Source organism: Dama dama, chromosome 18 (genome assembly GCF_033118175.1).
Source record: "Dama dama isolate Ldn47 chromosome 18, ASM3311817v1, whole genome shotgun sequence".
Taxonomy (NCBI): Eukaryota; Metazoa; Chordata; class Mammalia; order Artiodactyla; family Cervidae; genus Dama; species Dama dama.
Window position 1 is genome coordinate 68,751,154 of NC_083698.1, and position 27,463 is coordinate 68,778,616.

At 38.9% G+C, this 27,463-nt stretch overlaps 2 protein-coding genes across 11 annotated transcripts in view; both read right to left on the bottom strand.

Moving 5' to 3' along the window:
• STK31 (serine/threonine kinase 31) overlaps positions 1–5,231 on the bottom strand; it is a 71,136-nt gene extending 65,905 nt beyond the window's left edge. The window contains exon 1 of one of the 3 annotated variants that reach the window (XM_061165521.1): positions 5,122–5,231. In XM_061165521.1, the coding sequence (XP_061021504.1) occupies positions 5,122–5,168 (47 nt within the window). In that variant the 5' untranslated portion in view covers positions 5,169–5,231. Of the gene's footprint in view, positions 1–314; positions 1,101–5,121 lie in introns of those variants that run through there. The other 2 variants (XM_061165519.1, XM_061165520.1) reach the window with 2 other exon arrangements.
• FAM221A (family with sequence similarity 221 member A) lies at positions 5,122–27,380 on the bottom strand. 8 transcript variants are annotated; one of them, XM_061165526.1, is made up of 8 exons: positions 27,252–27,380; positions 25,154–25,327; positions 20,490–20,680; positions 18,426–18,632; positions 13,218–13,322; positions 11,053–11,135; positions 8,567–8,624; positions 5,154–5,233 (listed from the first exon to the last, which is right to left on the bottom strand). In XM_061165526.1, exons 1-7 carry the CDS (start codon positions 27,314–27,316, stop codon positions 8,613–8,615), a joined length of 837 nt encoding a protein of 278 aa, XP_061021509.1. In that variant the 5' UTR covers positions 27,317–27,380; the 3' UTR covers positions 5,154–5,233; positions 8,567–8,612. The 8 variants fall into 8 exon arrangements, 7 of the variants coding, with proteins under 7 accessions (XP_061021508.1, XP_061021507.1, XP_061021509.1 ...); XM_061165527.1 differs by lacking the exon at positions 5,154–5,233 and adding an exon at positions 6,500–6,562; XR_009696721.1 differs by lacking the exons at positions 5,154–5,233; positions 8,567–8,624 and adding exons at positions 8,631–8,917; positions 9,145–10,183 and having other exon boundaries at positions 11,053–11,132.
• Between the last annotated feature and the right edge of the window lie 83 nt (positions 27,381–27,463).

The following is a 27,463-nucleotide window of genomic DNA, read 5'->3' on the forward strand; positions in this document are numbered from 1 at the left end:
AACGCCTGTCTTAGCAGGCATTTCGAAGTTTAAAAGGGCACAGAATTTGCTGGAAGAGAAAATTCCACCCGACAACTGGTCTGCAGGTCTCTGCCTTCACCCGGAACAGCAGGCCCAAGTATCTGCAGGCCAGCTTCGCCTTCTGGCAGCACCCTTGTCAACTGGGGTGACTGTCACCCTCAGAAGCAAGTCGGCAGCTTGAAAACCAAGAAGGCCAGGAAACGGCCACGCACATACTTGTGGACCTAAAAGACACCCCACGGTGAAAATACGGTGCTACCCCCACCGAACCCACCAAAAGGACTGCTACTGACCTCGCACTTCCCGCCACAGAAGTTCTAGAAGAACGCCCCAGGCCCCACATGCTGGGCCGTCAGCTCTCTGCCCGCCGCCGCAAACGTGCAGACTTACCTCACGTGTTGGGGCCACTGGGTCTCCAAACGGCGCTTGCGCGCTCGTTGCTGTGCCAACATCCTGCCTTTGCTCAACTGCCTCGCTCACGTGAGCAACAAGGGCTGCGGCTTAGGGCGGGGCGTGCCGGCTGGGGACATGCGCTCTGCGAGCTGCGCACGGAGTCTGCGCACAGGATTTACATGACGGCATTCCCAGCACCTGTAGACTAATGGCCGCCGTTTCAGCAAAACTTCAAACGGTGACGTGAGATAGTGGTGTGGATTTTTGTGTCCTTTCGTAATTTGTACATGTTGCTTAAAATTTTTAAATAGCCAAGTCGGAAGAATACCAGCATTTTTTTTTTTTTTTCACAAGGTAGAAAGAAGAAAATGACTTTAGTACAATGAAAGCATGATGTTCAGGTTAGTAGCTTTACAAGCATTTCTCAGTCCAGCCTAGGGTCAGCTCTCGCTCATGTTGCAGCGTTTTTCACATTAAGAGGGTCGGGGGGAGGGGATCAATATACCTTATCTGGTTATGAGCAGATGTTACATTTTGTGGCAAACCTTGCACAATAGTTGAAAATTATCTCCACTAATTTTTGCCAGTTTCAAGTATTATGTACAGTAATACAGTAGTAAAGTACACATATTGATGACAGAACATATGTATGCGCTGTTGAAATTAACCTCACAATGAAAAGAACAGTCATTTCCTTCACAACCCCCCACGCCCCCCATGCCCCCCACCGCCCTCAGAAGTTTCTTCATGTCCCTTTATGGTCGTTGGTTCCCGTCTACTCTAAGTAACAGATTATGCTTTCTGTCACCAGTTTGGATTTTCTAGAATTTCATGTTAACCAAATCATACAGTGTGTCCATTCTGTTTTCTTTCATTCAGCATAATTATTTAGAGATTCATCCATTTTGTCACATGTATCAATAGTTCCTTACTCTGTATTCAGTTCAGTCCAGTCTCTCAGTCATGTCCGACTCTGTGACTCCACGGATTGCAGCATGCCAGGCCTTCCTGTCCATCACCAGCTCCCGGAGTTTACCCAAACTCATATCCATTGAGTCGGTGATGCCATCCAACTATCTGATCCTCTGCCGTCCCCTTCTCCTCCTGCCTTCAATCTTTCCCAGCATCAGGGTCTTCAAATGAGTCAGTTCTTCCTACCAGGTGGCCAAAGTATTGGAGTTTCAGCTTCAACATTAGTCCTTCCAATGAACACCCAGGACTGATCTCCTTTAGAATGGACTGGTTGGATCTCCTTGCAGTTCAAGGGACTCTCAAGAGTCTTCTCCAACACCACAGTTCAAAAGCATCAATTCTTCAGCGCTCAGCTTTCTTTAAATAGTCCAACTCTCACATCCATACCTGACTATGGAAAAACCATAGCCTTGACTAAATGGACCTTTGTTGGCAAAGTAATGTCTCTGCTTTTTAATATGCTGTCTAGATTGGTCATAACTTTCCTTCCAAGGAGTAAGTGTCTTCTAATTTCATGGCTGTAGTCACCATCTGCAGTGATTTTGGAGTCCCCCAAAATAAAGTCTTTCGATATTTCCACTGTTTCCCCATCTATTTGCCATGAAGTATTGGGACTGGATGCCATGACCTTTGTTTCTGAATGTTGAGCTTTAAGCCAACTTTTTCACTCTCCTCTTTCACTTTCATCAAGGGGCTTTTTAGTTCTTCTTCACTTTCTCCCATAAAGGTGGTGTCATCTGCATACCTGAGGTTATTGATATTTCTCCCAGCAGTCTTGATTCCAGCTTGTGCTTCATCCAGCCCAGGGTTTCTCATGATGTACTCTGCATAGAAGTTAAATAAGCAGGGTGACAATATACAGCCTTGACGTACTCCTTTCCCTATTTGGAACCAGTCTGTTGGTCCATGCCCAGTTCTAACTGTTGCTTCCTGACCTGCATACAGATTTCTCAAGAGGCAGGTCAGGTGGTCTGGTATTCCCATCTCTTTCAGAATTGTCTAGTTTGTTGTGATCCACACAGTCAAAGGCTTTGGCATAGTCAATAAAGCAGAAATGGATGTTTTTCTGGAATTCTCTTGCTTTTTTGATGATCCAGCGGATGTTGGCAATTTGATCCCTGGTTCCTCTGCTTTTTCTAAAACCAGCTTGAACATCTGGAAGTTCACGTTTCATGTATTGTTGAAGCCTGTCTTGGAGAATTTTGAGCATTACTTTACCATTACATTACTCATGTGTGAGATGAGTGCAATTGTGTGGTAGTTTGAACACTCTTTGGCATTGCCTTTCTTTCCATTGATACTGGCTGTAGAGTTTTAGTAGATACCATTTACCACTTGAAGAAATTACCTTCTATTTTTAGTCTGCTGGGAGTTTTTATCAAATACTCCTGCATCTGTGATAATAATCATGTGGTTCTTTTTAATTTGTTTATATAATAAGTTATTGTCACTAAGTTGTGTCCTACTCTTTTGGGACCCTATGGACTGTAGCCCACCAGATTCTTCTGTCCATGGGATTTCCTGGGCAAGAATACGGAGTGGATTGACATTTCTTTGTCCAGAGCATCTTCCCCCACCCAGAAATCAAACCTTCCTCTCATGCATTGGCAGGCAGATTCTTAACCACTGAGCCACCAGGAAAGCCCAAATGATAAATTTGGGCTTGATAAATTATACTGGTTAATTTTCAAATGTTAAACCAAACTTGCAACCCTTGCATAAAACTTGGTCATGATGTATTATCCTTTTATTCTTGTATTAGATTTGCTAAAATATTAAGTATTTTTGCATCTATGTTCAAGACGGATATAAGTCTGAAATTTTCCTTTCTTGTTTTGTCTTTGTCTGGTTTGGTTATCAGAGCAATACTGACCACATAGAATGAGCTGTAAAAACTACTAACTTCAATTTTCTGGAAAAGTTTGCATAGAATTAGTAATCTTTGTTCCTTAAATATTTGGTAAAATTCACAGTGCAGCCATTCAGACCTGGAATTTTCTTTGTGGCCATGCCACTAACCACAAATTCGGTTTCTTTAGTTGATAAAGTCTAATCAACATATAATCTAAGGCTAGTCATCTATTAATTATTGAATGAACTTTACAGTTTGTGTCTTTTAAGGAATTTAAGCTGTGAAATTCATTGGCATGGATTGTTGATAACATTCCTTTACTATCTAGAAACTATAGTAACATCACCACTCTTGCCCCTAATGGTGAATTGTGTGCTTTTTATCCTTTGCTGATTAATCTAGCTATTAATAGAGGTCTATCAATTTTTTCTTAAAAAAAAAAAAAAAACAGTATTTGGTTTTATTCGTGTTTCTGTTACTTTTCTGTTTTTTACTTCTGCTCTGATCTTTATTATTTCCTTTTTCCCATTTAATTTTAATTTTCATTTTCTCTTCTTTCTCTAGTTTCTTAAGGTGAAAGCTGAGGTCGCTGATTTGAAATCTTCTTTTCCGGTATAGGCATTTGTCACTATCAATTTCCCTCTAACTACTGCTTTAGCTGAATCACACATATTTTTATTTCCATTCTCATTCCATTAAGTGGTTTGATTCTTTTTCTGAATTCTTCTTCAACCCATGGGATATTTAGACATATGTTGTATAACTTTCAAATATTTGGCAAAGTCCAAGATATTGGGACATCTTTGTTACTTATTTCTAATTTAACACCATTGTGGTCAGAGGACATAATTTATGATCTGAATCTTTAAAAAGCACTGTGACTTGTTTTATGGCATAGAATGTAGTCAGTCATAGCAAATGTTCCACATGCACTAACATGTATGATGCAGAGGGGTTCCAGTGAGCATCCCAAGCTACAGTGTCAGAGGATCTTTAGATAATACGGCAAGAGAGTAATGGGCATGGTCCCAAGACAGAGTGCCATCAAACAACTTCCATGTGAAGCTGTCAGAAGCCTGCTTGGAAGTGTTTCACAGCAGTACTGGGGCTAGAGGGGGACCAAGAAAATTTGAAATGGGACCAGGAGGTTTCAATACAGTTATCAATAATTCATAGTTAATGTGCATGCTTACTAAGTCACTTCAGTCATGTCCGACTCTTTGTAACTTTATGAACCAGTGAAGTTGCTCAGTTGTGTCCAACTCTTTGCGACCCTATGGACTGTAGCCCACCAGGCTCCTCTGTCCGTGGGATTCTCCAGGCAAGAATACTAGAGTGGGTTACCATGCCTTCCTCCATGGGATCTTTCCAACCCAGGGATCGAACCCATGTGTTCTGCATTGCAGGCATATTCTTTACCATCTGACTCATCAGGAAAGCCCCTCATATTAACAAAACAACCTAAAAATCATCAGATACCACTAGAAAATAATTACATTAAGTTTTTATTTTAAAACAAATCAATATTACAAAGTTTAGAAAATAAAAAAACTAAGGATTTTAATTTAACTATTTTGAATGAAATGTTTGTTCAAACCCTCAATAACATCTTAAAATTTTTAAGTAGCCTGAAAAGGTTAAATTATTATAAACTCAAAATAGCTACTGTACTTTAAGGTTTTGACTAACATGAAAATAGCCTCATTTGTTAGGAGAGAGAAAAAAGTTTATATAAAGTAATAAATCATAAATTTTGGCAAAAGTAACATAAGGTACTGTCACGTGTAAATAAGGAAACATTCAAAAGACATTTTTACATAGAAAAAATGTAAGTAATTTGAGGAAAAATAGACTGTATTATTATGTTTAAATAATTAACACACAAAAGACATATCTGGATGCTGGTTTTAATTTCCCCAGTAGTGTTCATGAAGGTTTCATAGTTGATGGCAATGGTGCTTTTCCTTTCTGCTTAGCAGCCTTTTCCATTTTTATCTGAAAATTTAAAATATTTGTTGATACAATAATTTGTAAAACATCCTAAAAATAAAAAAAATGTGGTACATACCTTATTTGGATTCATGTCTTATTTATCACAGCTATTTTACACAGTTATTTAGCAGTTCTTATGCTGCTAAATACTGAAGCCACAACCTGATTGTTGAAGGGACCTAACTGCATTTTTAAAATATGGTTTGTTGGAGTATGCAAGCTTCCAATCCCTCTTGCTCCTCTTTTTCTTCTCTTCTCTCTCAGAGCAAGAGCAGACTTCAGCAATGCCTTAGAGACAGAGAGAGTGGGCCAGACAGAGGGGAAGAGGCAGAGAGTCTCACTCACACACACACAGAAACATATACACACACAGAGCTCAGCACAAAAGAGACTTGAGGAGTGTTGACTGAACAGAGGACTCACACAATGGGCACAAAAGCAAGAACCCTGCAGAGAGGGGTCCTAGCAGGGGCTCTGTGTGTGTGTGAAACATTGTCAAAGACTGAGAAAATTTTCTAATTACAAACATAATCAAGCATGGTTTGATTTCAACTTTACCAAAGCATTTTAACAACATAACATATAATGAATATTGATTTGGAGAAATGATTATTTTTAATTGCCTCTAAAATTAAAAAAGAAAAAAAAAAAAGCTTGAATGCCTAACCTTACATCCAGCCTGTGCACATTCCCTCCAGCATTACAGGAGACACCTAATCCAGTTGGATTACCCCTGGAACACATACTGCTTAAAGGACAGTTTCCTACAATTCTGATTTCAGCATTTCAACAATTACCTTTCAGAAGGTTGTCTTTCTCCATTGTAACTGAAACAAAGAAGAAGCTTGCATACCCTAAGCAGCAGCCTTCTGATCTTTTAGAAACACACAGTCTTTCCTAGGGGGGAAAAAAAAGACTCCAAAGAACACAGAACGCATCTTCCTCGCGCTCACAGACACCAATTCCCATAGGCAACACCACTGCCTTACCCCTGCAGGAGAAGGGAAGAGAAATTATGGGGCTGGGTGGGTGGAGGGAGGCCTCTTATCTTCTAATGTGACAGCAATAATACCAAGAAAGCAGAAGAGATCTAGTAAAATCAGTCTACCCGATCTCACCAACTTACAAATAACTTCCTAGTTATAAAATTCATGACTCCTGTCTCTGTCTCTTTCCCATTTTTTCCCCTTTCTCTCTCCTCTTTCAGTTGGTTGGGAACCTCATTTATACATACACTCAGGACTTCTCTGGTGGTCTAGTGTTTAAGACTCCACATTTCCACTGCAGATGACACAGGTTCAGCCCCTCGTCAGAGAACTAAAATCCTGCATGCTGCACAGCACAACGAAAAATAAATATTGTACACTCATATCACACTTATATTCTATACCAGTAGTCAACAGGCTATCCGTAGGTCCCTCAAAGAACACTCCATTCTAAGACAAAGATTATAAGCCTTAGAATCAGACAGAAGAGTACTTGAATTCTCTGTGTGTGTTAGTCGCTTAGTTGTGTCCCACTCTTTGCGACCCCATGGACTGTAGGCTGCCAGGTTCTTCTTTCCATGGAATTTCCCAAGCAAGAATATTGGAGTGGTTTGCCATCTCCTTCTCTAAGGGATCGTCCTGATCCATGCATTGAACCTGGGTCTTCTGCATTGCAGGCAGATTCTTTACTGTCAGAGCTACAGGGAAGTCCCTTAAGTAGTGATTAAACACCTAAGGCAAGTTATTTAGCTAACAGTTTTGTAATTTGTAGAAAAGGCATAGTAATAGGTACTATGTAAGGGGTTGTTCCAAAGGATTAAATAAGATTATATATATAAAAATCTAGGTACTTAATAAGCACTCAATAAATGCTAGAATCCATCTGTAATGCAGGAGACCCCAGTTCAATTCCTAGGTAGGGAAGATCTGCTGGAGAAGGGATGGGCTACCCACTCCAGTATTCTTGGGCTTCCCTTGCTGCTCAGCTGGTAAAAAATCTGCCTGCAATGTAGGAGACATGGGTTTGATCCCTGGGGTGGGAAGATACTCAGGAGAAGGGAAAGGCTACCCACTCCAGTATTCTAGCCTGGAGAACTCCATGGACTGTGGTGTCTGTGGGGTTGCAAAAAGTCAGACATGACTGAGCAACTTTCACTCACTCATTCACCCCTCTCATTTAGGGTCAAGTGTTAGATTTGTAGTAACATCAAAAAGCGCTTTCCTGTTGGCTCAGATGGTAAAGAGTCTGCCTGCAATACAGGAGACCTGGGTTTGATTCCTGGGCCGGGAATATCCCCCGGAGAATGGAATGGCTACCCACTTCAGTATTTTTGCCTGGAGAGTTCCATGGTCAGAGGAGACAATGCATGAGATCACACAGAGTCAGACATGACTGAGTGACTAACACTTTCACACAACATCAAAAAGATCAAAGATGTTAAACATACAAACAAAAGCCAAAGCAGTGTTTGCTTATTTCAAACGGTACTTAGCAAATGCGTGTGTGTGTGCTCAGTTGTGTCCGAATCTTTGTGACCTTGTGGACTGTACAGCCCGCCAGGCTCCTCCATTCATGGAAGTTTCCACGCAAGAATACTGGAGCAGGCTGCCATCTCCTTCTCCAGGGGATCTTTTCAACCCAAGGACTGAACCCAGGTCTCCTGCATCTTCTGCACTGTCAGGCAGATTCTTTACCAATGAGCTCCCTGGGAAGCCCACCTAGCAAATACATCCTCCTAATCGTGTCCAAAGAGCAAAACACCTCTTTTGGCTCCCTTTTAAAAAAGTTCCTGGCATTAACACAGTATCTTGCACCCAGCTGACCTTTAGTAATTGTTTCCTTAATACAATTCTCCTTTTATAGGGAAAAGAGACCAAAGGTCATCCACAATGGAAGAAAACAAGTTGACCTGATAGATAATACAAGCTAAGAAGCAACTCTTCAGAAGATGTAGATGCAGTTAGTAAGCTGTGTTACCACCAAAGCTTCAATTATCAAACCAACTTCCCCACACCCAGTGATACCAATTAGCAAAAAGCAAAACCAGATTTGGATGTTACTGCTTTCTAAAGGTGGCCCTGAACCCATCAGATTCAGCTTCCTAATTGTCTTTTTCCCTCAATGGTGCTTGTCTTAAGTTTTTTGGAGTATAAGACAAGCACTAATGATGTGAATGGTACAGGTCACCTGAGAGAAAGTTGTGAGGTTTGAGTTTCTTAGTTTTTACACTCCATTCATCACACAGGCTAAACAGTTATAATAAAACCACAACTAATAAATCCATAAATTCTAGGTCTGGATGGGCCAGGGATGTCCCCTAAAACATTCACAGATAAGAACTCCATTTACCTTGCCACAAGCAAATACCATTCACATGTTTTCAAGGCAGTCAACACTACCCAAGTTCCTGGAGGAGGGAAAGAAGGAATTTAGAACGCTGCCCCTCATAAGCTTATGAGGAAACACTAAAGCTCGGTTGTGACTGTGTGTTTTCCAAGAACACTGATTTGATTAAAAGTTTATCCTTGATGATGCTGCAATAATAGTCTCTCCTTTTCTCACTCTGCCCATTTCATCTTTCCCCCTGAGATTCTACCACCACTTCTTTTTCTTAGATCAGCATTTTCCAAAAGAACTTTCTGTGCTGCCCAATAAGGTATATACTCTCTGTGACCCCATGGATTCTTTACTGCTGAGCCACTGGGGATGCCCATATATATATAATAATATATTTTATATTATATCTTAATATATATTTTACAATATATTATTATATATTTATATTTATATTATATAAAATTATATATATTAATAAAATATATAAAATTAAATATATTAATAATATATAGTATAAGATATATTATTATATATATAATATATATATATAATATATATGGGCATCCCCAGTGGCTCAGACAGTAAAGCACCCGCCTGTAATGCAGGAGACACAGGTTCGATCCCTGTGTCAGGAAGATCCCCTGGAGAAGGAAATAGCAACCCACTCCAGTACTCTTGCCTGGGAAATCCTTTGGACGGAGGAGCCTGGTAGGCTACAGTCCATGGGGTCACAAAGAGTTGGACACGACTGAGCAACTTCACTGGTTCACTGAATATCTCAGTTCAGTTCAGTTCAGTCACTCAGTCCTGTCTGAGTCTTTGTCAACCCCATGGACTGCAGCACGCCAGGCTTTCCTGTCCATCACCAACTCCTGGAGCTTGCTCAAACTCAAGTCCATCAAGTCGGTGATGCCATCCAACCATCTCATCCTCTGTCGTCCTCTTCTCCCCCTGCCTTCAATCTTTCCCAGCATTGGGATCTTTTCCAGTGAGTCAGTTCTTCGCATCAGGCGGCCAAAGTATTGGAGTTTCAGCTTCAGCATCAGTCCTTCCAATAAATATTCAGGACTGATTTCCTTTAGGATTGACTGGTTTAATCTCCTTTCAGTCCAAGGGACTCTCCAACACCACAGTTCAAAAGCATCAATTTTTCAGTGCTCAGCCTTCTTTACAGTCCAACTCTCACATCCATACATGACTACTGGAAAAACCATAGCTTTGACTAGACTATCCTTTGCGGCAAAGTGATGTCTCTGCTTTTTAATATGCTGTCCAGATATATATGCTTAATGTCTTTCCATAATTGGAATTATTTGTACATTTTAGTGTGTTTATTTTTACCTAGAAGTAGCCCTTAGAAACTTCCATGTCAGGACAAAATAGATTCTGATGTAAAGTCAGATTAAAAAGGATACTTGCTACTTAATTAAAAATTTTCATTTTTTTAATGTTGAGGTTTAAGCCAGCTTTTTCACTCCTCTTTCACTTTCATTAAGAGGCTCTTTAGTTCCTCTTTGCTTTCTGCCATAAAGGTGGTGTCATCTGCATATCTGAGGTTACTGATATTTCTCCTGGAAATCTTGATTCCAGCTTATGCTTCATCCAGTCCAGCATTTCACAAGATGTACTCTGCATAGAAGTTAAATAAACAAGGTGACAAAATACAGCCTTGACATACTGCTTTCCCAGTTTGGAACCAGTCCGTTGTTCCATGTCTGGTTCTTAATGTTGCTTCTTAACCTGCATACAGATTTCTCATCAGGCAAGTAAGATGGTCTGGTATTCTCTTTAAGGATTTTCCACAGTTTGTTGTGATTCACACAGTCAAAGGCTTTAGCATAGTCAATGAAGCAGGAATAGATGTTTTTCTGGAATTCTCTTGCTTTTTCTATGATCCAACAGATGTTGGCAATTTGATCTCTAGTTCCTCTGTCTTTTCTAAATCTAGTTTAAACATCTGGAAGTTAGTTCAAGTACTGTTGAAGCCTAGCTTGGAAAATGTTGAACATTACTTTGCTAGCCTGTGAGATGAGTGCAATTGTGTGTTAGTTTAAGCATTCTTTGGCATTGCCCTTCTTTGGGATTGAAATGAAAACTGACCTTTTCCAGTCCTGTGGCCACTGCTGAGTTTTCCAAATTTGCTGGCATACTGAGTGCAGCACTTTCACAGCATCATCTTTTAGTGTCTGAAATAGCTCAGCTGGAATTCCATCACTGCCACTAGCTTTGTTCATAATGATGCTTCCTAAGACCCACTTGATTTCTCATTCCAGGATGTCTGGCTCGAGGTGACTGATCACACCATCATGGTTATGTGGTCCATTAATATCATTTTTAGCAGGCCTATTTCTCTCTGAATTATTCTAAATAAGCCTCAAGGCCTAGCACCAGCTATAAGTAAAGATTTTAATGATGATCCACAATCAATATATAATTGTCCTACAGTGTCTCTGTTACAAGTAAATGTTTAATGTAAGCAGATTTTCCAACAGACTTACCCTCTCCTGGTATCGTCTTTCAAAGAAAGCCATATCATCCTCTTCCGGTTTCCTTAAGGAAGAAACTTGACTACTTGTACCTACTAACAAGGAAAATCAAATCTCAGTACAGTTAACCCTTGAACAATATGGGTTTGAACTGTGTGGATCCACTTGGGTTATTTTCAATAAATACCTACTACAGTACTATACGATACTAGATTGGTTGTATCCCCAGATGTGGAGGAATTGCAGAAGGCCAACTATACACTTACACAAGGATTTTCAGCTGCACAGGGGTTGGGGCCCCTAATTCTGCTGTGCTGCTCAAGGGCCAACTGTAATACGTAACATTTGATATAGTTATAAATTCTTCTGGAAAAAAAAACTTTCCTCCTACCAAGTGATTTTACTTTTCAAACCAGAAATTATCTAAATGAATCACTGATCCTATTCCCTCTTTTTCAGAAAGCATCATAAGACAAAAGTAATGTTCGGGGGGTAGAGGGGAGGGACAGGATTGACTGGGAGTTTGGGGTTGTTAGACACAAACTTATTACATTCAGACAAAAGAAAACCAAGGTCCTACTGTATAGCACAGGGAACTATTTCAGTATCCTGTGAGAAACTACAATGGAAAAAAAAATATTTAAAAGAATGTATATATGTGTTTTTAAAAAAGTAATGCTCATTGGTAAACACTCTCCAAATATTCAAGTGGACTGTAGCCCGGCTAGGCTTCCCTGTCTATGGAATTCTCCAGGCAAGAATACTGGAATGGGTAGCCATTCACTTCTCCAGGGGATCTTCTCAACCCAAGGACTGAACCTGGGTGGGTCTCTTGCATGGCAGGCAAATTCGTTACCATCTGAGCCACCAGGGAAGCACTATTAAATAACACCATATAGCTATTTCACATCAGTGCTCAGTTTTCTTCAACTACATTTTACATTTTATAAGTAAAAACTGGGGTAACCCTGCAACAGATAATGCACAGAGGTAACTGCTGAAGGTTTGTGCTATGGTCTGAATGTGTGTGCCCCCACCACCGAAATGCATATGTTGAAATCCTAATGCCCAGTGTGATGATCTCAGGAAGTGGGCCCTTTGGGAGGTTCTTAGGTTATGAAGGTGGAGCCCTCATGAATGGGATTAGTGTTCTTATAAAAGAGATGCCAAAGAGACTTCTCAACCCTTCTACCATGTGAGGACACAAGAAGGCAGTGCATGTGAATCAGGAAGAGGCCCTTCACCAGAACACAACCACGCTGGCACCTTTATCTGGGACTTTCCCACCTTCGGAACTGAAAAGTAAGTTTTTGTTGTTTATAAGCCACCCAACCTATGGCATTTTGTTACAGCCACCTGAATGGACTAAGAGTTTGTAGAGTTTGTATAAGAGTTTGTACAGTTTGTATAAGAGTTTGTGTAAGTTTGTGAAGGCAACCATAAGTGATGCTAATATCTGCTTTCAAAATTTTAAAAACTGAAATAATTTTTTAATATACCTTAAGTTAAAAAAAAAAGAAACAACTATGTCCTTTTGTTTTGGTTTTAATTTCCTACTTCTGTCTACATTTTATAATTTCTTCATTGTGTGTTGTTTTGTAAGCAGCCTTAAAATCCTTTGTGGAAAAGGTCAGGGTACATGGAAAGGGTGTATGAAAATAAAAGGAAAATTCTTATTTAAAAATATTTTAAAATATTAAGTACCTCATAAATCATATAGTCTTTCATTGTTTTTATTCTTATTTACAATAAAGAAAATGCAATAAAGTGCTTAAAAATAAATTCCATTCATTTTTATGTGTAACTTATGAATGATAAAACCTTGCTAACCTATAATCACTGGATTACATCTTACTTGGGAGAACCTAAAGGATCAAGGGTCAAGGCAATTAGTCCACTAGAGGGTGCTCTTATTCAGACATCAAAGCAATTACATGTACCAGAATAAGGTTTTAAAGCTCCAAACTATAGTATTATCAGAATCTTCATAATTTAGCAGTTTTTCCCAATTAAAAATGAAGTTCATTGTTTTTTCTTAGGGCCTGGGTAATATGAAAGAAAAATGATAATCAAATTATGGTAATATTGGGGGAAAAACAGTAATCTGGAAAATATATCAATTTACATTCTTACTTAACTAAAACCAAAAATATTTCTCAGTTTAATTTCATTATCACCTGTTAGTGTTTCTGGAGAAGAGCTAGATGATGCTTGAAATGCCTTTAGAAATGGGTGGTCCATGGCTGTACCTGGAGAGTCTAAAAACTCAGCTGACGGTGCACCTGAGGACAAAAATGTGAAGAATGAAAATTAAATCTCTGTTAGGATACAAAGAAGTTATTTCAAAAGTAAGATAAATTAGAACCCCAGTAGAATCATTAGAAAAATCCTTTCTGTAAAAAGAAAATTTTTTTTAGATTTTTATCTGCCATATATAGTAGTCAAGTGGGTAAAAGCATTTCTTCATTTGAGAGATCTTTTTCACAGAAAAGAAATTACACAAAAACATAACTGTACATCAGCAAAGAGGTATAAAACCCTAACACAGTCAAAAAACATAATAAAAAGCGAGACATTCAGAGGAAAAAAAGCCTCTAGTTGAAGAGGGTTGAATAAACGTACTTTTCCTCCATTCCTCAGTGGAAAACCATCTAAAGACAAGAAATGTAAAAATAAAGAAAACTTATTCAATAAAACGAGGAAACATCCACAACCCTAAACCACAATCTACAAAGACCCACTCTAAATACACTGACTTCTGGACCAAAACGAAGGAAACTGCAGAGAGAAGTGGTAAGTGCTCTACTTCTTCATGAACTTCACCCTTCCCCCACATGCCTGTCCCCTTCCACGGGTAGAGGGGAGGAAATTAACTTTGTGTCCCATTTGCTTTTAAACTGAGTCCTTTCCTATAAAGTGAACACTGCGGGACAGCTGCTCAGGCCTTCAGATTCCTGCTCCCTTCTTTTCCAGCTCCTCTCTCTTGTGACCTGTGGGAAGATCAGACAAGGGGGCTCAGGTCCAGCCAGGGCCCTGAGTGTCCTCTGGTCACTATGTGCACTAATGACCTCAGGTGCTAAAGGCTGGCCTTAAGCTGGAATTTAATCTCTCGGCTTGATAGGGCCTGGTAGCCTCACAGTCTCGCACGGTGAGTGCAGACCCCTCAGATGCGAGCCTCTTTTTCTGCTGAACCCCCGGAGCTCAGGAGACCCTCATCGAGCTCTGCTCTGCTGTCACCTTGGCCCTTTGCTACGACAGATGTCATGGCAGCCCTGCTGCCTCACAGCTCTGCTGCCTTCCAAGCACCCTCTATGAGCTGGGAATCACAGCCTCCTTCAGCCTCACAAAGGAACCAAATTCCAGCAGGAGGTTCTCTCTACCCAGGACTGTACAGGGCTAATAGAGTAGACGTCTCTCTGCTCCAGGCTCCCCTACATATAAAATCAAGACAAAAACATCTTACGTTTCCTCTTCTCATTCTCACCTCTCTTTATACCCACCATCCCTCAGGAGTCAAAAGGGGGAGGTTTCTTTTCTTTCTATTATAAAGATGCTTAAGTGATAAAAGACCAATAGTCATAAAAAGGCAAAGATGTCAGCTACTACCGCTATTACTTAGCATTGTTCTTAAAGTACCAGCCATTTTGTTTAATGAAAAATAAGAAGAATCATAAATATTGGAAAGGAATAGGCAAAAATATCATTACACTTAACCTTTAAACTACGCAAGGGTTAAGGGTACTAATCCTTTACATGCAGTCAAAATCTGCATATAACTTTATAGTCAGTCTTCTGTATCTCCAGTTCTACATTCACAGATTCAACCAATTGCAGATCATGTAGTACTGTGGTGTTTACTATTGAAAACAATCCACATATAAGTGGACCCTCATAGTTCAAACCCCTGTTGTTCAAGGACCAATAATATTTGCAAAATCAACTAAAGATTTACATTTAAAATTCTAAGATTAAATAATAATGACAAAAGCCGCATAAAATATTTCCTTTTTTTAAATAAATAATCAGCTAGAAAATACAAAGGAAGGGAAAAACTCATGTATCATAGCTACAAAAAATGATGAAATACCTAGAAATAAAATTAAGAATTGTGTAGGACTTTTATGAAGATAACTTGAGAATTTCATGTAATTATACAGAAGACAACAAAGATGTGAAGACTCAATATTTTAAAACAGTATTTCTTTCCTATATTAATCTACACATTCAACTAAAATAATAGAATGTTTTCAAAAAATATTATCAAAGCTTTGAAAAAACTGAAAGGAAAGAAGAGGTCAGGAAAATTCCAAAGTAATAAAATGAAGTCATACATAATAATTTATTATAAAGCTGTAGTTATGGAAACAATATAGTAGTTGCACAGAAATAGACAATGATAAGGCAGACTAATGAGACCAGAACAATTTCTGGGTTGAGCTCAGCCCTACCACTTACTTGTTGAATAACACAGAATAAGATGTTTTACTATTCTACACTGATTTTCCTTGTCTGTAAAAAGGATTAATAATAGCACCTCACTCAGAATAGTTATGAGGATTAAATGAGGTAACAGACATAAAGAGGCTGGACCAAACCCTAGCAGTACAAAGCCATAATTATCAGTAACATCACTACCATCATTTTTTGTTTGCCACTGATAATTGGGTTTTCTGTAACAGACGCATGAGCCTAATACAATCATGTATCCATAAAAACTGAAAAGAATTTATTTACGGAATTTAACAAGCTAGTTGTAAAATAACCAAGAGAAGAAAATACATGAATATGTCAAGGCAATCTTGAAAAAAGAACACAGAAAGAATGTAACCAAATATCAAAACACACTATGAAGAAGAATAATTAAAAATATGAAATATTTGTATAAAATAGATAAATAAGCCAATGCCATAAAATAAGTATGATAGAATATAGTAAAGATAAAGTTTCAAATTATTTGGGAAAAAATGTTTTTGGTTAACTTGTCATCAATTTGGACAAAAACTGAAGTTATACACACCTTACTCTTTCACAAAAAATAAATTCCAGATACAAAAGAAAGCTAAACATAAAAACAAAAGAAAAACTAAGCATTAAAATAAAATGAAATAAGTTGGAATGGAATTTTAAAACATTAAATAAAGTGAAGGAGAGCATATTTATAAAATGAGAGTAGGGTAAGGCCTGCCTCCAACACTTAAAAACTGTAAAACCACAACAAAATCCCAAAAGACAAATGCTGTACTGGAAGAAAATACGCCCAAAATAAATACAAAGGATTAGTACACAGCATATATATATATATAAGAAGACTTCCTATAAATCAATGGGAAAATATAAAACATAAAAATGAGTGAAGTGTGTATGAACAGACAACTCACAGAAAGTAAAGTGGCCACTGAATATAAGGAGACTCCTCTCACTAATAACCAGGGAAATCAACTGACTGAAACAATGACAACATTTTCACATATTAGACTGGCAATAAAACTAAGGTTAATGACGTCAATGATCAGTATCAATGTTCGGAAATAGGTAAACTACAACATCACTAGAGGAAGTATAAACAAGTACAGCATTTTTGAAGGGCAATTCAACAGAATGTATTAAAATTTCACATATGCAGACACTTCAACCCAAGAATTTTACTTCTCTCCATCTACCGTAGGCTCAAATTTACATAGTACACAAAGAAACAAGTTCAAAAGCAAAAATGAATAAATAAATAAAATGGAAATAATCTAAATACAATGAACAAGGAAAACGTTTAGATAAATTAATGTGTGTGTGTATATATATATACATATACACACAGATAAACTGCTATGTGTATATATATATATATACACACATATACAAATTGATATACACATATACAAATATATATGTGTGTGTGTGTATACATATTCACATATATACATACATATATATGGGTTTCCCCTGGTGGCTCAGATGGTAATGAATCTGCCTGCAATGTGGGACACCCAGGTTCTATCCCTGGGTTAGGAAGATCCCCTGGAGGAGGGCATGGCAACCCACTCCAGTATTCTTCCCTGAAGAATCCCCACTGACAGAAGAGCCTGGTGGGCTACAGTCCACAGGGTTGCAGAGAGTCATACACGACTGAGCAACTAAGCACAGTTTATATATATACACATAAAATGTGGAATACTATGAAGCAGTTACAAAAAACAAGAGATTTGTATGTCCTGGTATAATAATGCTTTGAAAATTTTTTTTAAGTTAAAAATAGTAAACTATAAAAAATGTATGCTAAAAAGAATAATACAAATCAACTGATGTCAGCAAATTACCCTCTAGGAAAGAATCTGGGGTTAAGAGAAATGTTCCAGAGGGATTTGTGTTTCATCTCCATTATTTTAATCTTTTATAACAAGAAAATATTCACTTATGTTTACATAATTTTATAATAAAAACAAAGTAAATGCTTATTATTAAATAATCCACATAAACAGAAGTATTTACAGTAGATACTTACAAAACAGAAACAGACTCACAGACTTAAGAGAACGAACTTATGGTTGCAAAGGGGAAGGATGTGGGGAAGGGACAGCTGGGGAGTCTGGGATGGACATGTACACAGTGCTCTATTTAAAATGGATAACCAACAAGGACCTACTATATAGCACATGGAACTTTGCTCAATGTTATATGGCAGCCTTGACAGGAGGGGAGTTTGGGGGAGAATGGATACACATATATGTATGGCTGAGTCCTTTTGCAGTTCACCTGAAACTATCACAACATTATTAATAGGCTATACCCCAATACAAAATAAAAAGTTTTTTAAAAAATAAAGTAGATAGGAACCATAGTTCTTTTCCCCAGAAGGATCCAGCTACCTTCAATAGTTTTAGATATATCCAATTAAACTTTTCCATATATTCCTTCCAAGTTTTATATATGCAAGCACATATGTGTGTACATACATGTAAACATACATGTATGTGATTGTATATTACAGAAAACACATACACACATGCATGTGTATATATACACATGTACAAAAGCCTATGTTTCCAAAATGAGGTAGTTATAATGGTGAAACTTACATACAATAGGGTAACAGGTAAACTGTATCACATCAAATAAATATTATTTCACTATTACAAACAATGGAGCTGTGAGTTGAGATAATCTAAATACCATGAACAAGGATCTTTCCTCTTATGTTTTCTAATTTTCCTGTAATAATCAAACATTGCATAGTGACAATAAAATCTTTTTTAAAAAATTAAAATCAAATGAGAGAATTTTTTTGAAAATAACGTAAAGAACTTAAAGTGCAAAATAAGTATAAGGCTTCAGTATTGCTAGCACACATAAAAGCAAAATGACAAGCTCACAGTTCATATATCATCACTTACCAATTCCACTGTCATCTAATCGCATGTAGCCTTCTGCCAGCGAGCTGAAGCCAGTCAGTCCTCCCATTGCTGCATAAGGAACGTCCTGCCCCACCGGTTTTCCCTGCGCCAGTCTTTCTTGCTTAGTTTCCACTACTGTGTCATGAGCATATGCAGGCTGACCACAAGCACAAGTGAAGCAACTATGAAATCCCGAACACTTAGAACCTGGATCAAGATGTAAAAGGAGCTCAATGTTTTCAAATATAGGTAATCAGTTATATGCCCTCTGAACTACTGAGCTTGGCCCAAATCACCTGAATTCTGGATCCTTCATACACTGTCCTCTGACACCAGTGCTGCTTCTTACCTCTACCCCTGAACTCCTTTCCTCCAGCCACTGCTCTTATTCCTAAAAGATGCTAAAGCATAAGGGGGTATGCAACGACAACAAAAAAAAAATTGGAAAAACCAACTAGGACTAAAGGAAACTGGGCTAAACACTGGAGAGCTAGGAAATGAAGGCCCTCTCCTCAAATACTGAGTTAAAAGCAGGTGTGGGGGGACAACCCAGTAGTGAAGAAATAATGTAGAAACATGTCTCTGTGTCAATTCCCCATAAAAGCCATAATGGAGGGGCAACTCACAGATACAGAAAGGATGCAGTGGAATATTGTTTAACAATAAAAAGCAAAGAAGTACTGATGTGTGGTACAGCATGGATGAATCCTAAAATCATTATACTAAGTGAAAGATGCTAGTCAGGAATGACCACATATTCTATGATTCCACTTACACGAAATGTTTAGAATAGGCAAATCCATAGAGATAGAAAGTAGATTACTGGCTGTCTAGAGTTGAGGGGTAACAGGAATAAGGAATGACTGATAATGGATATGAAATTTCTTTTGGGGGTGATGGAAATATTCTAAAATTTATTGTGGTGATGGTGCACAACTTTGAATATAAAAGCCATTGAACTGTACCCTTCAATTGTATATGAATTTTTTAGCATGTTACTTATATCTTAATGAAATCACTATATATAAAAATACAAACCATGTTGAAATAAGAGTCCAGAATATACCATTAACAAAACCCTTAAACATTCACACTTTTGACAAATATGTACAGAAACCAAGGCACATAATAAATAAGTTTTATTCAAATACTTCCATACTTAGTGAAACAATTTATGTCTGCCATTGTCAATAAAAATGTTTTATAACCTATTTAATCATAATATTTCAATTCAAGATACTACAAAGACAACTGGGAAAACTATCTCCTGAAGAATAATACTGGATCTAACTTTAAAAGTATTCTACCTATTTCAAAGGGCTTTTAAAAAGATGATCAAGGGTAAGAGCATATGAAATGGTGGCTGGGATTTGGTATTATATTGAGATACAGTAACTCAGTGGATAAAGAATCTGCCTTTAAGGCAGGAGATGGGGGATCGATTCCTGGATTGGGAAGATTCCCTGGAGGAGGGCATGGCAACCCACTCCAGTATTCTTGCCTGAAGAACGCCATGGACAGAGAGCCAAGCAGGTTACCGTCCACAATGTCGCAAAGAGTTGGATACGACTGAAGGGACTGAGAATAGCACAAACAGGTTGAGATAAGGTGCTGTTGCCTACAGAGTGTTAAAATCACCATGCTACATTCTGTTTTTCCCATCAAACCGTGTTTTATGCAGTAACATAATAGTCTGCAAGTGAATCATAAAAAATTTTTAGACCTGTAAAATCCTTTTTAAGGATGATTATTCTGTAAATGGAATTCAGTTGGTAGAACATCCAGAATTTGAAATTTTGAATTAGATCACATCTAGTAATTCTTTAAAATCTATTACTACTACTTAACCTTATTCAAATTACATGAGATTAGAGATTAAGGTCGATGACTACAAAGCATATGAACAACCAAGTTTTTCCACTAACTTTTAGAGTCCGTATTCATCAAATTATTCCCAGTTGTCCAGTGTCACTAAAGCTGAATGAAATTGGCACAGAGACACATCAAACATTCAGTAAGGGGATAAAAGCATTCTGTTTATATGTTTATCATAATGTAACTCACAGGCACTGCATACAAAGCCAGGCGCTGCACTGTGTTGATCGGCAAAGTGCTTACATCGGCAGCGGATGGGCTGTGTGCCGTTCAGAGGCACATAGAGGTAAGTCCTGCAAGGGCAGCCCCTCACTTGGCAAGGCAGACTGATGGGGCGCTGCGGGGGAATCGTTTCAAAGTCGGTTTTATGTTGCTTATACCTAAAAGAAATGAAAGGGACAAAATAATAGCACAATGCAGATACTGCCAGAAACTACAACTGGGATTCTCTTACAGGCAACATGATTCTTTCTCATTTTTATGTTTTGTTCATTGTTCTTGTTAGTAAGGTACAAATACACTCCCCTGAAATGCAGTACTTGTCAGTTACATTGCTTTGGTCAGAGAAAATCTTCACCCATCTAGATTTTTAATCAAGGAGAATACTTGATTACTCTTAAAATACTATTATTGATTCTTTAATATCAAAACACAACCCACTAGTATGAAGAAAAGTTCATGAAATTCTCTTTATCAAAGTGCATGATTTACATTTATTTTCACAGGTCTGCTATTTAAAATTGAAATAAGTTCAATAAACACATATTAATTAATTTATTTTAATATACTTTAAACGTCAAAACAATTGTAAACAATTTTTATAAAAGCCAAAACTCTTTGCTAAAATGCTGTATGTAATTTTCTGAGACCACTGGCTTCCTTCTCATTAGATGATACTCAGTAAAATCATATTAAATTTATTACTCTCAATATTATACTAGGTTACAGAAGTTAAAATAACAATAAGATACCATTTTCACTTAGCAAAGAGAGTCAAAGTTTTTTTTTTAAAACTCTACATATTTCACAACGCTGTCAAGAGTGTTATAAAAGAACTAATTCCATTTAACAGGGTTTCAAGAAACAGAAAAAGATCCATCCATTAAGCCAGATGGTTCATTTTTGAAAAAAATAAACCCTAAGAAAATCACTCCACGTATATAAAGAGCTCTGTGCATAAGGGTAGTATTAGCAACAGTACTTTAAATAGTGATGTACACAACACAAAATAATAATAAAGGAATGGATAAGTATAGTACAAGAAAACAGTTTTCTAACTCTAACAGTGAAAACTTTTCTTCAAATAAAATCTTTTACAGACCATAATACTATATAAAATAGATAAACACAGAATTGGCTAACACTAGGGGAAGAGCCATGAGTGGAGTCTGTCCTTCCCCTTAGCTGCCCCTCCACCTGGTGAGCCCCTGAGATTCTGTGGGAGCTCTGGGGAAAACACAGTGAACACAACTGGATTAGCTGGTGTATCAAGGAGGTATTAAAAATCTTGTGTGCAACTACTATTACAGTGCAGAAACATTTCCGTGATTCTGTCATGAATAACTGGTTCAATATTTATACACATGTATAATAACAACTAAGGCTGTATATTGGCACCCTGTTTATTTAACTTATATGCAGAGTACATCATGAGAAATGCTGGACTCGATGAAGTACAAGCTGGAATCAAGATTGCCAGGAGAAATATCAATAACCTCAGATATGCAGGTGACACCACACTTATGACAGAAAGCGAAGAACTAAAGAGCCTATTGATGAAAGTGAAAGAGGAGAGTGAAAAAGTTGGCTTAAAACTCAACATTCAGAAAACTAAGATCATGGCATCTGGTCCCATCACTTCATGGCATATAGATAGGGGAAACAGTGACAGACTTTTTTTTTGGGTTCCAAAATCACTGCAGATGGTGATTGCAGCCATGAAATTAAAAGACACTTGCTCCTTGGAAGAAAAGTTATGACCAACCTAGATGGCATATTAAAAAGCAGAGACATTACTTTGCTAACAAAGGTCTGTCTAGTCAAAGCTATGGTTTTTCCAGTAGTCATGTATGGATGTGAGAGTTGGACTGTAAAGAAAGCTGAGCTCAGAAGAATTGATGCTTTTGAATCATGGTGTTGGAGAAGACTCTTGAGAGTCCCTTGGACTGCAAGGAGATCCAACCAGTCCATCCTAAAGGAAATCAGTCCTGAATATTCATTGGAAGGACTGATGTTGAAGGTGAAACTCCAATACTTTGGCCATCTGATGCAAAGAAGTGACTCATTTGAAAAGACCCTGATACTGGGAAAGATTGAAGGCAGGAGGAGAAGGGGATGACAAAGGATGAGATGGTTGGATGGCATCACCGACTCAATGGACATGAGTTTGAGTAGACTCCGGGAGTTGGTGATGGACAGGGAGGCCTGGTGTGCTGCAGTCCATGGGGTCGCAAAGAGTCGGACACAAGTGAGCAACTGAACTGAACTGAATTGAATTATGTAAATAAAAAAGTACATACACATGTTAAAACTTATTAACAGCATCTGGCTTTAGGTGGTGTCTTCTTTCTTCATTTCTTTATATTCTTCATTTCAATGTTTCCAATGTTTTCACTTTTCTTTTATACTTTTTAAAAAATATTTTTAATTGGAGGATAATTGCTTTACAATACTATGCTGGTTTCTGCCATATATAAGCATGAATCAACCATATATATTTATATGTCCCCTTCCACTTGAACCTCCCTCCCACCTCCCAAGTTTCACTTTTATAATAAGGGAAAATTAATTTAGACAGAAATCTCACTGAGCAACTGGTACTAAAGAACTTTTTCCATCCAAGTGGGGTTTGGATCAATTTTGGAGGTCAATTCTATGCTGTACCATTATACATAGATATGAGACTGGCACTAAACATTTACAAGGATAAATGATAAAACTAACATAAGCTTACCAGAAAACTTATGGAAGTGTTAGTCTCTCAGTCATGTCCAACTTTTTGCAACCCCACGGACTGTAGCCCACCAGGCTCTTCTGTCCATTGAATTCTCCAGGCAAGAATACTGGAGTGGGTAGCCATTCCCTTTTCCAGGGGATCTTCCCAACACAGGGATCAAACCCAGGTCTCCTGCATTGAAGGTGGATTCTTTACCACTTTCACTTCAATGGAAGTTTACCAAAGCTCTCTTCAATTCTGAACAATATCAACATAACTCTCATCCTCTGTTCCTCCAGTGTTTTTAGTTGGGGTTGCTAAATAAATTTCAAGTCAGTCTACACACAACATTACTCATCCTAGCAACTGCCTAACAACCTCTGGCAAATCCTAAGTGTGTAAACAGCAACTGCACAAAGACTATGTCAGGAAAGAGCCCCAGAAACTTTCAGAACAGGAAGGCTCTCCCATGGCTCCTCTGGAATAGAAAGCTAAAGTTTTTACCTAAAACCATGTAATAGTTTCTGTGATTTTTCCAAGAAGTAGCTTTGTCCTTCTGAGCTTTACAACTACGATCTGTAGCAGTGATAAAATTTAAAGTAGAAAATGACAAACACAGCCAAATGCAAATCTCAAGTGCAGATCAAACACCTCAATGGCTGCAGCCTCATGCATTTCCTTTTCTTGTGTGCTTGTATTTTTGTTTATAGAAAGGTACATAAGCATACATACACACACACACAGCGTTGACCCTTGAACAATATGGGTTTAAAGTGTAGATTTTTTTTCAATAAAAACATGGTAGGCCCTCAGTGTTTATGGGTTCCACATCTGTGCTTAAACCAACCACATATCGTGTTCCCCAAGGATCATGTTTATGATCCAAGGTTGGCTGAATCCACATCTGCAAACAGGAGGGCCCAGCTATGGGGCATGAGCATCCCCAGATTTTGGTATCCACAGTGGGTCCTGGAGCTGGTCCTCTGTGTGTGTGTGTGTGTGTGTGTGTGTGTGTGTGTGTGTGTATAAATAAAAGAGAAAGGTATTCATACAAAACATTTCTTAACATATAAAAAGAGACTAGTAAATGTGAGGAAAAATGCTTCTATCAGTAGATTGGTAAACTTTTTAGCATGGATCAGCTCAAGCAACTTTGAGTTTAGGGAACACTACTCAGTCCTCTACAGTGACGTAAATGGGAAGGAAATCCAAAAAAAGAGAGGATATACATATATCCTGATTTACTTTGCTGCATAGTAGAAACTAAAATGGGCTTCACTGGTGGCTCGGACAGTAACGAATCTGCCTACAAAGCAGGAGCCCTGGGTTCGAGCCCTGGGTCGGGAAGGTCCCCTGAAGAAGGGAATGGCAACCCACTCCAGTATTCTCACCTGGAGAATTCCATGGACAGAGGAGTCTGATGGGCTACAGTCCATGAGGTTGCAAAGAGTCGGACACAACAGAGCGACTATCACTTTTCAGAAACTAACACAATATTGTAAAGCAACTATACTCCAATAAAAACAAATTTTAAAACACATTTGACAAAAATAAATAAAATAATATCAGCTCTGCAATCTGATGACCCATTCTCTACTACCTTGTCCAGCGGTGGGAGAAGCAAAGTGACCGAAAAACCCCCAGCAAAGCCAGGAGGCCCCAGTATCTTTCTTATCAATGGTAAGAGGAAAGATGCTTAAGGTGATGGGACTCCATAATGAGTTCTAACGGGATACAACAGAAAAAATGTAAACTATAGCCCTCAAAAACCTTACATACTTTCTGGCATATTATATAAACACCTGTTTTCAAATGTTTCTCAATTATCATCAATAATGTTATATATAGAAGGAAGATATGCCCTGCTACAGTTTTATATTTCCTAATCACCAGAAAACTTAGCAATAAAGTATCTTACCTATGTGTACAAAAACACAGTGTCTCTGGACCCACAAGTTTACAATCCATTCCCGTGGGTGATCGCCAACTCACATACAATCTGTTCTGTAAACGCATAGGTAAGACTTTTCTTTTGTAGTCTTCATATTCCTCAGGAGTAAAAAGTTTCCCTCCATCATCCTCACCAACAATTCTACAACAAAAGATACTTCTCTTAAGCCATGTGTATTTCTTTTCTGGGTTAAAAATAATAAACTCTAAAATTAAACTATACTTGTATAGTCAAATGTATAGTCAGAAGACTGCTTTGGCTTTATTTTGATACATTAGGCTCATGTTAACAGCAAAATTACACACAGTAGTAATAAAGCTTTTGCTTCCCATATGAAAAAGGATTATAAATAATAAAGTCAATGAATTCATAACATCTGACTTCACAGATCCAGGTTTATCACTGGAGAATTACCATATATTCATCTCAATTTTTCCTTTGATTCTGAAGTAAACATGCTCATTTTTCACATTAAAAGTTGGAGACTAAACTGCTAACAATTCTAGTATTTTCCTCCTTTAAATATACTTTGCCCCCAAAACAAAATAGCACAAAAAACATCCATGCTGAAGACAAGAGGATTAATGTCCATACCTGACTCCAAACCCTGGCCAGAAGCTTAAACTAAGATAGAACCCACAAACATCCTTAGATCTGCACCACTTCATACCTAACATATGCACTGAGTAATCAGGCATATCATTTTCTAATTCTGGAAGTAAGACCTCAAAATTTAATGGGAAAAATTAAGCTACTGCTATTTCTTAATTTCTTAGGAAATTAAGCGATCTAGTTCAAATGCAGATTCAGATTAATGTCTCAATGGGCCTGGCGATGCTCCCGAACAATGCTTACACTGCTGGTCCATGATGGCTACACTATGAGCAGCAAGGCTCTAACTTCTACAGAGAACTATTTAAAGTAGTTTATGTTTGAAAAATAATTTCCCCCCAGGCCCCAACATTTCATAGGCCAGGCATGAGACTACATACAACTGAAGGCCCACATTCCGCATACCTAAACATCTAAGTATCTAAGGTGTCCAGTCAACATCAGGGCCTAGCATAGTGCTCCTAGGGAAAAGGCCTGGAGAACTGGAGGTGAAAGGAGCAGCTCTGCCCTAGGTAAGCTCTGGGTAGAAGCTGTTCCAGACTGCTGGCCTTACGTGAACCTAACAGGGAATGGGACCTGACCCATCAAGCTTCTCATCCTCACTTTTTCTGGCTCAGAATTATTAGATATTTCTAGATGTCACTCAGAAGTATACCACCTAGACAGTGCGAGGGAAGTGCAGACAGACAGCAACCCCTTTACCCAAGGGATTTGGGGGGACCACCTTTAGATGGAGCAACCCCTGTGGCTCAGGTTTCAGGCTGCACCTGTTTCCCAAAGAGGCAGTGATCATCTGACTTCCCCTTTACACACACACACACCTGCCTCTCACCCAGTTTCCCAACTGTCAAAAACCTTTCTTGGAAGACCTTAAAACAAACAAACAAAAAAAAAAAAAAAACACACATTCTTGCAGGTACACCAGCCTTTGTCAGGGCCCCAGGCAGTGAGTCATTACCGAAAGCCCTAGCGGCGACTGCACTTCCAGTCCCCGGATAAGAGTTTCTCTAGAACCAAAGTCTTCCTCCTAAAACCAGCATCTCGCGGTCGGGGGCACGTTTGGAAGTTCACGTCCCACCCTATTACCAAGTGAACATGCAAACCTGATGTCTGCTCTTACAGGCCAGGTGTACTCAACGTGCGATCTACAACGGCAGTTAAGAAAAGAACAATGGGTCTTTGCATAAACCTGGAGTTAATAATCCTTTCTCAAAGGGATCAGAGCCGGAGATCTTTTAAATTGCCTCGGAAGAGACTTATTAGAATAGAACTGCGTGTCATCACCTTACTAGAAACAGGAAACCTGCAATCAAAGTGAACCACCTCCACCAGCCCGGGAACGGGATTCCGGCAGCCAAGGCCACCCAGCGCCGGTCCCCTGTGCGCGCCTCCCGCACTCCTCCCGCGAAGGGGCTCGGACCGGCCTCCTGGCTCCCCAGAGCCGCTGCCTCACCTCCGGTACTCCAAGTACTCGTCCACTGCCGCCGCGCCGCCCGGAGGTAACGTCAGCCGCTCCATGGCGGGCGGGGAAGCGGGCGGCGCCGGCTCCAGCCGCCCTGCGCACGTGAGCCGAGCCCCGAGCAGCCAAAACCTGCCCCGCCCCGGCCGGCCGCGCCCGCTCTCGCCCGCTCCGCTATTGGCCCGGCAGCACGACCGCGGCGACCG

Coding starts and splice junctions, on each gene's coding strand:
- FAM221A (XM_061165523.1), bottom strand. CDS start 27,316: ATGGAGCGGCTGACGTTACCTCCGGGCGGCGCGGCGGCAGTGGACGAG. Junction 25,328..27,251: donor GAGTACTTGGAGTACCGGAG/GTGAGGCAGCGG, acceptor CTTTTGTTGTAG/AATTGTTGGTGAGGATGATG. Junction 13,323..18,425: donor ATTAGATGACAGTGGAATTG/GTAAGTGATGAT, acceptor TTTTGTCCTCAG/GTGCACCGTCAGCTGAGTTT.